This window comes from Lactuca serriola, chromosome 8 (assembly GCF_051521515.1).
Source record: "Lactuca serriola cultivar US96UC23 chromosome 8, Lser_US96UC23_V15, whole genome shotgun sequence".
Lineage (NCBI taxonomy): Eukaryota > Viridiplantae > Streptophyta > Magnoliopsida > Asterales > Asteraceae > Lactuca > Lactuca serriola.
Window position 1 is genome coordinate 185,248,833 of NC_136415.1, and position 11,245 is coordinate 185,260,077.

The following is an 11,245-nucleotide window of genomic DNA, read 5'->3' on the forward strand; positions in this document are numbered from 1 at the left end:
GTCATTCTGTGTGCCTAGTGTAAGAAATATAAAATTTGTATAAGAAATGAGTTTTTCACACTCTCACGGTGATAATGAGAATGATCAAAAAAAATTATAGAGAAACCATAACTCCGAGTTGGTATTGACTCGAAAGATCAAGGGTTAATAAAAAATTATTATTGAATAAACCGTCAATTCCTTAAGGCTTAGAAAAAGGAACCCTATGTTTGGATTTGTATATACCCAAGACATCATCGGTTTCCAATATTGGTTAAAAGAAATATAATACCTCTGCTACGAAAAATGGACCAAATAGACATCTCTTTACTCCGAAATGAGTAGAGATAGGTAGCTCTATGACATTTATTTATACAATCTATTGGAAAGAAATTTTTAGAACAAGAAATTTCGTTAAGGCGTTTCGCAAGTAAAGAATCTTTGAGACTTTAGACAACATACTGCAACATGCTTCAAGGGACTCCTAACTACTAGAATTTAGAAAAGAAGAATACTTGATCCCTAAGAAAGTAGTCGTGTGATGGTAATGTAGCAATAGTTAAAACATAAACACATTATTTTTGGATTTTCGAAAATTTTGAAATTTAAAGACAAATAAAGAAAAAATTTTAGATTTTTGAAAATTTTGAAGTTTAAAACCAAAAACAAAGAAAATTTTTCAGATTTTCGAAAATTTCAAAATTAAAAAAATAAAGAAAATCTTTTTGGATTTTTGATCTAAAAAAAAAAACAAAAAATAGTTACCTAGTGCACCAGCCTACATACCATCGTACGCTCATGAAACTAAGAAGTAACTGCAAGACAAAAAAAATCAATAAAACCAATAGTAAACAAAATCAAAATAATTATGAAATGAATAGAAGATTCCGACAGCTTTCGACGATTGGAACATTTTGGAAACAAAAATCAAAATCTGAAATGAACAGTGAATTCCGATAGCTTCCGACACTGGGAACATTTCGGAAATAAAAACTGTAATCTGAGATGAATAGTGAATTCTAATAGCTTCCGACTTTCAGAACAATTCAGAATTACGCAAATGATTTCAGAACTGAATCGGCCTCAATTATTCTATGTCCTTGAAGAATTCGATTAAAAGTGACTTCCGGTAAGGCTTTTGTAAAAATATCCACATAATTAATCTGCTGATCTAACAAAATGAACTTCAACATTTCCGTCTTCAACATTATCTTTTATGAAATGGTATAGTATGGCTATATGTTTTGTCTTAGGGTGCTGAACTGGATTATGACAAATATGAATTGCACTTTCTTAATCACAATAAAGAGGAATTTTCTTTATGTTTATCTCATAGTCTTTTAATTGACTTTGCACCGAAATAATTTGTGATGTACATGAAGCAGCTGCTATATATTCGACTTCAGTAGTTGAAATTAAAACACAAGTATGCTTCTTTGACTGCCAATAGATAGGGTTACCATCAAGAAACTGACATCCACCTATATTAGTTTTACGATCAAGCCACAACCTCTGAGATCAACATTTAAAAAAGCATTTAAAAAAATCCAGAATTAGTTGGATACCATAAACCAAGTGATGATGTTCACTTTAGATATCTAAAGATATTTTTCAATGCTATCATATGTGGCTCTCGAGGATTATCTTGATAATGACCACAATGGCACACTGCAAACATAATATCTGGTTTGCTCGAGGTAAGATATAAAAGAGATCCAATCATTTGTCGATATTGTGTAAGATCTGCAGCACGTTTATCAAGGGATAGATTCAACTTAGTCCCGAATGCTATAAGAACTTTTACCTTCGAATCCCATGTCATTCCTAATTTTATGAGTCAAGAGTTAGTGTAAGCCTCTTGATTAATGAAAATACCTTAGTTTCTCTGTTTTATATTTAACCAAGAAAGAAATTTTTTGGACCCATTGAAGTCATTTCAAATTTAGTTTTCATCAATTTTCAAAATTCATTAGTTAACTTAGGATTAGTGGATCCGAAAAGGATATCATCAACATAAATATGAGTAATCATAAGATGTTCACCTTCCTTCTTACGAAAGAAAGTAGGATCAACTAAACCTTGTTTAAACTTGGATTGTTTTTGAAATTGAGTAGGAGTTTCATACCAAGCACGAGTAGCTTGTTTCACACCATAAACAACTTTATGAAGAACATAACAATTATCTTGATATTTTTCATTTACAAAACCTGGTGGTTGTTCAACAAAAATAGTATCTTCAAGTTCTCCTTTTAAAAATGCACACTTCACATCCATTTGATAAAATTCAAAAATTTTGTGAGCTGCATATGCCAAAAAAATACAAATTGATTCCAATCGGTCTATAGGAGAGAATGTTTCTTCAAAATACATTCCTTCTTCTTGGAAATATCCTTTAACCACAATAGGTTCTCTTTTCTGAACAACATTGCCTTACTTATCTAGCTTGTTTCGAAAAACCCACTTGAGACCAAAAACAAATGCATCCGTCGGAGTAGGAATTAGTCGCCAAACATTATTTCTTTCAAACACATTCAATTCGTCTTCCATTGATTTGACCCAATCTACATGATCAAGAGCAAATTTAACAATTTTAGGTTCAATTTTAGAAATAAAAGTATTGAACATACAAAATTCTATTTTTGAAAATAAAGTACCCTACTTTTATTTTTGTTGAGCATGAGTTAAGGCTCCTAAAAAAGTATCTCCAAAAACTAGAGTTTACGGATGATCTTTTGTCGATTTTTTCAAAGGCTGATAATTCAAATTATATTCAAGATCAATTTTAGCATTTATTTCTTCAAATTCAGATTGCTCATTAATGTCATCATGTATTGAAATCTTCCCCTAGACATTTGCGTTCGGATTTGAACTCTCCCCTGGAAACGATTATGGTTATTTAAATTCCCCCTACACAATAATCATCATTATATAAATCATAATTAGAATTAGAAATTCAAGTAACAATTTCTTCATTCAAAATTGGAACAAATTTTCTAGATCTTCCCGTTTAGAAATATGATTCTGACTATCTTCATGAATTTCAATATTTTCAATTGCATCATCAACTAGTTTCAACAATTCATCCTCTTTGTTGTCTTTAGCTTTCTCTTTGGAAGAAATTGCCTTTTCTGGCTCATCAAAAAGATTTAAAAAATCTTTATAGAGAGTTATAAGAGGACACGTTTGAGGTTTGGAAGATGGAAAAATCTCATCAAATTTAACATTTGGATTTTCTTAGATTTCTTGTTTAGAACTCGTAAAGCTTTTGACATCAAGGAATATCCGAGAAAAATTCTTTCATCAGCTTTAACATCAAACTTGTTGCGATTTTTCTTTTGATTTGTAGATAATGCACCTAGATCCAAAAACATGAAAGAATTTATCGTTTGATTTTCGTTTATTCAAAATTTTGTATGGAGTCGTAGAAAATCTTATATTGATATATAAATGATTATGAGTAAAACATGCAACTCCAATTGCTTCAGCCCAAAAATACAAAGGAAGATTGGCAAAGGTTAACATTGTCGTCACAGCTTCACATAAGGAACATTTTTTCCTTTCAACTACACCGTTCTGCTGTGGAGTATATAGAGATGAAAAGTTATGATTAATTCATTTGTTTATCAATAATTCTTCAAATACTTGATTTTTGAATTCTGATCCATTATCACTTCTGATCTTCCGAACTGGATTTTGCAACTGCAACTCTATCTACTTCACAAAATTAATCATCCTTTTTGTGGTTTCAGGTTTTTGCTTAAGAAAGAAAATTCATGTAAATCGTAAAAAGGCATCAACAATAAAAAGATATATTTGTTACCCCTAATACTCTCAATTGATGAAGGACCACATAAATCAATATGTATTAAATCAAGTTGTTCAACAGTTCTAGTATTCATTATTGAAGAATGACTCTTTCTACTTTTTCCCATCTCACAAGTTGCACACAAATGTTTTTTTTTTTTTTCAAATTTGAGAAGTGGAAGACCTCACACATGATCACCAATAACAAGTTTATTATTGTTTTTGAAACTGAGATGTGATAGCCTCCTATTCCATAACCAACTATCATTTGAACACGCTTTAACAAGCAATCAAATTGAAGGTTTTCATTGAATGTGTTTGAAATTAAGCGGATACATTTATCCTTTTCTTTTTGATTTTCAGACTAACTTTCTCTGATTCTTTATGAATGATTTCTGATCCTTCTTCATCAAATGAAACATTAAGACCAAAACCTTCAATGAGTTGAGAAACACGTATTAGATTGTGTTGCAATCCTTCAACATAAGCTACCTTTCAAATTGTAAAGTCTCCATTCGTAATTATCCCATATCCTTCTATTTCACTAGTTACATTGTTTCTAAATTTCACTTTTCCACCATATTTTAAACTTCAATATTCTCTTAATTTTGATTTCCTTCCAGTCATATGATGCGAACAACCACTATTAATGTATCATTCTGATTCAAACTGCTTGTCATGAATTACCTAAAAAATTAAACCACTTTAGGAACCCAAACCATCTTGGGCCCTTGTGAGATTTTTGATTTTGAATTCAAATCAGGAAAAATCTTAGTTTTGTTAATCCAAAATGATTTCTTAATCACTACATTATTCACTACTTTTTTTCATTTTGAGAACCTAAGATTTGTTATTACAAAGATTAGTTTCAACAAATGAAGTTTTGCTATTTGAATAAGCTTTTCTTTGTTGTGCCATCTTTTCCAAAAAATTCTTCTTTTTCTTGTTTTAATTTGGCTTCATAATTCATATGCTTTTAGAATAGCATCTTAATCAAAATCCTCTTTCTTAGAAACCTCAATGTATTTTGATTTTTCAATTGATTTTTCCTATTTTTGAGTAATACGAGCTTGGTGAAAATTTTGATTTTGTTTTGGGATAAGAAGATGAATGAACATTTTGATTAAAAGCTCTTGATGAATTAACAAACTTTTGATTTGAATTTTCAGAAACTGAATCAACATTTTTATCATTAACCTTATTTTCCTTTTTCTTCCAAAATTGTTTTCATGCAATCAAATCCTTCTTATATCTAGCATTCACTATTTTTTTCTTTGATTTGATCTCTTCAATTAATTTTTGTTTATTTTCTTTTTCATTGGAATTATTTATCACAACATCATTCTTTGTAGCACAAATTGAAACAAATTTTGTGCCACTTGTTTCACCAACATCTGGGAAACATTCACTTTGTTGAAGGGTTCAGAAACATATTTTCCTTTTACTTTCGATGAAGTCTTTTTAGAAAGACCCTTTGTCTCATTATCATTGTCAATTGGTGCAGACTAAAATGATATTTTCAATCTTTTGCATTATTGTCATTGACAATTGATGTCAATTCCGATGTATCATTCTTTTCAAGACCATAAAAACTTGATTAGGAGTCTTTTGAACTTTTGGAAAAAACAATTGTTTTCTCTTTCAAATTTCAACTCCTTTATTCACAACATGATTTTCAAATTCAGTGGAATCTTTAAAAATCAAATTTCTTTTTTGTTCATCAATATTTTTTCACAAAAGTAGAACAATCAACTTCAACTTCAACATAAATCTCACTCATTTCACTTTCATCAAAATCACAAGCATTCTCATTAGAATGATTTTCTTCCGATTTCAAGTTTTGGCATAACAAGTTATATTTCTCAAATTAATTTTGTTTGACTTGTTGTTTATATCTTTTGTTAGAATATTGTTCAACATCAATTTATTTTCTTGGATTTAATGAATACCTCAATCATTTCAAGTCCAATCCTGTATGAATCATGCAAGGATTTATCTGATGATATCACAGATTCACACTTATAACAATCATCATCAATTTTATTTTCTTTGATTTCAAGAAATAGAAGAATCATTTTATGAGGTTTTTCGCCAATTTCACAGTTAAGATAAAGATGAGTAATATTATTGTATAAACGTTTTTCAATTAAACAGAAAATATTCCATTACTTAGTCATTAACCTATTATCCCTCTTCAAAATAACAACGTCATCCTGAAGTCTAGTTATGTCTTTAAGGGCTTCTCTTTTCATCATTCTTTCCTAGTTTTTGAAAGTTTCCCTGCTAAAACTATCACCAAGATCAAAATTCTTAATACGAGATCACTTAAGACAAACACTAAAATTAGAAACTGTATCATGCAATTCAGTAAGTTCGGAATCATAACGAGTAACATGACTATTAAGAGATTTAAGAATAGAGTGTGCCTTTTTTATTACCTTCTTGCTTTCTCCTGTATACTCTTTAATACTATTTGTTGTGAAACATACTTCAGATTTTGCACCTTCATCAGTGAAATATTCTTGACATTCAGAATCTATGCTTTCGACCATGAAACACTTTCCTCCAGTGTAGCTCTTCTCTTATTTCACAATAAAAACTTTTCCATGTGTAGGCCTACCCCAACTTCATCATCTTCTTCAACTATCAGTGATTTTGGCTTTTTGAAGCTCTTCTATTTTATGAATATGGTAATCTTCATATTTTGTCTTTTTTCTTTCTTCTCCTGCACCTTTCTCAATATACACTCCTTTGAAAAATTATTTTTGCCATGACAGCAATAACAATCGTAATCTGAGTCACCAAGCAACTTTTTCTCAAATTTCTCTTCATCGTTCTGAAACTTTTTTTAACTTATCACTTTTTCTTTCTCTGAATCAGAGATCTGATTCATAAGGGTTCCATCACCATTATTTCCTTTTTTAAACTTGTTTCCTTTTAATTTTGAGTAACTTTCTTGAAAAACTTTTTGGGATTTTTGACCAGGAGTGCTTTAACTTTGCTTGTGAATTCATCATCCATACTTTTTGAATAAGAATCATCATGAATCAGCTTGGATGATTTACCTTTAGATCCTTCTGATTAATCAACCAAAGCTAATGTACTTGCATTTGGAACACTTTTGGCTTCTTTAAGAGCTTCCTTGTAACGAGATTTGAGAATTCCAACCAATTTGGCAAGAGAATAGTCCTCAAATTATTTAGGAGTTTTAACAATTTAAACAATGAGCTACCATTCAGATTTCAGGCCATTTATAAAAGTGAACTTTTGCTCAGTCACTTCCCTGCTCAACTTATGCTTAATCATTCTACTTAGCAAATGATTAAATTGAGTAACAGTTTGTTTAATGGATTCGTCTGATTTTTGTTCGAATGAACCAAATTCAGATATAAGAGTTGTTTTAATCGAGTGAAGTAAATCAGCATCACCAGAGTATAATTCTTTCAATCTTACCCACATTTAATTAGCAGTAGTATAATAATTTACCAACCGAAAGGTATCTGGTGGAAGAGCAAACCTCAAAATTTTGAATGCCTTCAAATTGCTCATCAATTCCTTTTCTTTATATAAAATAGCCTTTTCATAGGATAGAACAAAAAAATTCCTTTTAAGTATATATGGTCTGATCAGTATTTGTTACTTTGTATGGTCATGTTTCAATTGCATGCCATATGCTTGAACCATGATATTCAAGACTATAAACATAGTCCTCAAAATGAAGTGCCTAGAACACATAGTCTTTTTGAAAGAGAATAGGAATTTGATTTGTAGAACCAATGGCGCCGTGAAGATTAAACAGAATGGAGTGAGAATCTTCTTTAGACATTTTCGAACAATTTTTAACATACAAATATATTACAATCAGATCTGTAAGCTAGAAATAAGTTTCTGTTACACCCCCAAACCGAAACGATGGAAACGTTCAGGGGCGGATGACGTCATGCGTAGTATCAAAACAACTGCATCATAGTAATCAAAGTAAACACAAACATTACATTGAATCTATAAAATGTATTTACATCTGGTTGATTCATATTCATATACATCAAAAGTATAACAAAATATAAAGACGTGACTTTATACGCTCTGTCTTTTCAAAAGCTGTGGGAGTACCTATCTACTGATTTCCTAAGAATACAAGTTATTTTGAAATAGTAGATCAGCATTAAGCTGGTGAGTTCATATGCATATTTTTGTAATGAAAACCTGTTAATGAATCAGTGAAAATGTTTGTATGTTTCCAAGAAAATCCAATATTTTCTAACATATGAGTTGTTCCAATGTTCTATAATGTATTAGTTTGAATGCATGTTTACCATTAGATGAATTGTATAATACTTTTTTGAATGTAAAATCCCTTTTGTAAGAAAGCTCTGGCTATCACCAGTATGTATAAAATGTTCTGTTGGAAAACATCGGTTACCTCCAGTATGTATAGTAGTTTGATTACTTAAAAAAAACCATGTATTTTCTATACTTATGTCATATAATCATTGTTCATGTAAAGTATATTACAACATCAATATACTGTTGTTATCTAATTGCGAGTTTTATGACCATACTAACTGATACAACGTGAAACGGACGCCAATTTCCATTATGACTGTGTCACCCGTAGAGCTGTTGATCCTACTCTAGCTAACAGCAGGGTGCGGGATTGTTAGTCCCGTACAGATCTATACACAAACTCATGCTCTCCCTCCAGGAGACGCTGGTTCATAAGGGTAGTCTTCCACTAGTACATGTATAAGTACCCAAATACATGTCTCTCATACTAGATTAAGGACTTTACAAGTAATATTTCGAAAACCTTTTTTATAAATACCAATTAAATTCATAAACAAATACTTTCGTTCCCTAAACTATATACTTATAATAGTTTATATTCCTATATATGTAAAGTCGTCTATTGAAATCCCAAACTATACCTATTATAGTTTGTATGCATGTTATGTACTTGGTTTATATATATTGATCTGAAAACAATGCAATTATGCTTGTAAGTTGAAAACGTCCCATATGCTTAGCATGTTACAAAAGGGATAAAATATCTAAATATTTTATAAAAATGTGGAAACCGTATGGTTGTATTAAGTGCATCAGTTTTAAACGTATTGAAATATTTGTTATAAATTCACATAAACATTAGTGTTTGGCTTGTATACTCCCCTGAAAACGTTAAAACAATAAAAGCATAGGGGTATGAACTCACTATTGGTTGCGTGAAGATGTCGGACAACGAGAGTGGAAACGAAGACCCTGGAGTTGGTATACGCGACACTTAACGAGATCCTAATGATAATTAAATACATATATGCATATTATTAGCGAAAACCATTATTTATAGTGTTAGAAAAACACTTGTTTTTGGTTTAGGAATGTTACCCGGACTCGATTGAATCGGAATAAGTGGGTTTTCAGCCAAGTTTCACGATGAAGGGCTGATTGCGGTCCTGAAGGGTATTACGACCATGAAATGATCTCGGTGGTGATCTGATCTCAGCCGTGAATGGTTTACTTCCCTTGAAGGGTTCACGGTCTTTGAAGGGTTCGCGCCCTGTTCTTGATGAAATATGAAGATTAAAAGGGTTCACGGCCGTGAACTCAAGAACAGAAACACTTGATTTTGATGAAAAACTGATGTTTTGATGCTCCAAAATGAGTTCCAAGGTGGATAGAGTGATAGATAAAGAGAAATCTTGTGTTTTCTTGTGTTTTCGTGTGATGATTTTTACACAGAGAGAGAGAGAGAGAGAGAGAGAGAGAAAGAGGGAGGGTGTTCGCGGCCAGAAAAGTATAAATGAGGGTAGGAGTCACGTATATATAAGGGAGTTTCATGGTCGGTGGTGGGGGTAACTAGCCACCAGCCGTGAACGGGTTTACGACCGTGATCGGGTTCACGACCGTGAACACTAGTCGGCCGAAATCTTCTGATTCTTGAAGGAAACTCAGGTTTTCGCGCTATTTTGGTTCCGAATCATAAAAGAAAATTCAATTATATATAACTTAAATGATTTTCCAAACCATAAGGATTTGACGAAACTAAAATAAAATTAATAATTTATTTAACGAAATTGGCTAACGTTAACGGAAAGAGGTTCGGGTTGTCACATCATCCCCCCGATAGAGGGAATTTCGTCCTGAAATTCAAACATTGAATACAAATCTGGGACTCAGAAAAAGATGCGTGTACTTTTGTTTCATCTGATCTTCGCGCTCCCAAGTGAATTCAGGCCCCCGCATGGCATTCCAGCGGACCTTCACTATCGGTATACGACTTGGCTTCATTCTTTTGACTTCCCGATCCAAAATTCCGACTGGTTCTTCCACAAAATTAAGGTTCTTGTTGATCTTGATCTCATCAAGAGGGATCACTATGGTTTCATTGGATAAACACATTTTGAGGTTCAACACATGGAAGACAAGATGAATATTGCTAAACTCTAGGGGTAAACAAAGTTTGTAAGCTGTAGGACCGATTCTGACGTGGATCTGGAATGGTCCTATGTATCTCGGATTCAGCTTTCCACACTTTCCAAAGTGTATTATGCCTTTCCAGGGTGAGGCCTTTAATAGAAATTGGTCACCAACCTGGAACTCCAGAGGTTTTCGTCTCTTATCGGTGTAGCTCTTTTGTCTATCTCTTGAAGCTTTTAGTCGTTCTCGAATTTGTACGATCTTTTCTGTGTTTTCTCAAATGATTTTTGGGCCAGTGAGAGAGCTATCGGGAACATGACCTCTAGATAACTACGTGTCACCCACCTCAACCCAGCATAGAGGGGATCTGGACTTATGGCCATAGAGGGCTTCAAACGGCGCAACCTTGATGCTAGTGTGACAATTGACAATTGTTGTTGTAGGAGAACTCAACCAATGGAAAATGGGTGTCTCATGACTTGCCAAAGTCTTATAACACATGCTCTCAACATGTATTCCACGGTTTGAATAGTCCTCTCACTCCGCCCATCCGTTTGCGGATGGTAAGATGTCCTCATATCCAGCTTAGTTACAAGAGCCTTTTGCAGTGACTGCCAGAATCTCGAGGTGAATCTGCTATCCCGATCGGAGATAATGGACACAGGCACACCATGCAGACGAACATTCTCTTGGATGTAGATTCGTGTTGGTCTCTCCATTTTGAATGTTTCATTGATTGGCAGGAAGTGGGCGGATTTAGTCAATCGGCCGACAATTACCCAGATATAACTTTTTAAGATCCAGGAAGTGGGCGCAAGTCAAACATTTGCCCCTGAAGGTAGCGGTCTCTTCTTTCATGTTTAGCCACCAATATAACTTTTTAAGATCCAGGTACATCTTATTCGAACTTAGGTGAACAGAGTATCTAGTCTTGTGCGCTTCATTCATGACAACCTCCCTATAACCGCCGAACTTTGGGGTCCAGATCCGGTTCATGAAATAGTAAACTCCATCTCCCTTGATCTCTATGTTCTTTTCCATTTCC

The 11,245-nt window shown here is 32.9% G+C and overlaps 1 protein-coding gene across 1 annotated transcript; it reads right to left on the reverse strand.

Moving 5' to 3' along the window:
- Positions 1-1,938: 1,938 nt before the first annotated feature.
- Positions 1,939-6,335, reverse strand: LOC145067671 (uncharacterized). Its single transcript, XM_079014757.1, has 8 exons — positions 6,222-6,335; positions 5,172-5,288; positions 4,153-4,275; positions 3,444-3,555; positions 3,161-3,334; positions 3,006-3,107; positions 2,437-2,540; positions 1,939-2,394 (listed from the first exon to the last, which is right to left on the reverse strand). The coding sequence occupies exons 1-8, from the start codon at positions 6,333-6,335 to the stop codon at positions 1,939-1,941; spliced, it is 1,302 nt and encodes a 433-aa protein (XP_078870883.1).
- Positions 6,336-11,245: the final 4,910 nt, after the last annotated feature.

Coding starts and splice junctions, on each gene's coding strand:
- LOC145067671 (XM_079014757.1), bottom strand. CDS start 6,335: ATGGTCGAAAGCATAGATTCTGAATGTCAAGAATATTTCACTGATGAA. Junction 4,276..5,171: donor TGAATGTTTCCCAGATGTTG/GTGAAACAAGTG, acceptor ACAATTTGAAAG/GTAGCTTATGTTGAAGGATT. Junction 2,541..3,005: donor TATTGAAATTCATGAAGATA/GTCAGAATCATA, acceptor TTGATCATGTAG/ATTGGGTCAAATCAATGGAA.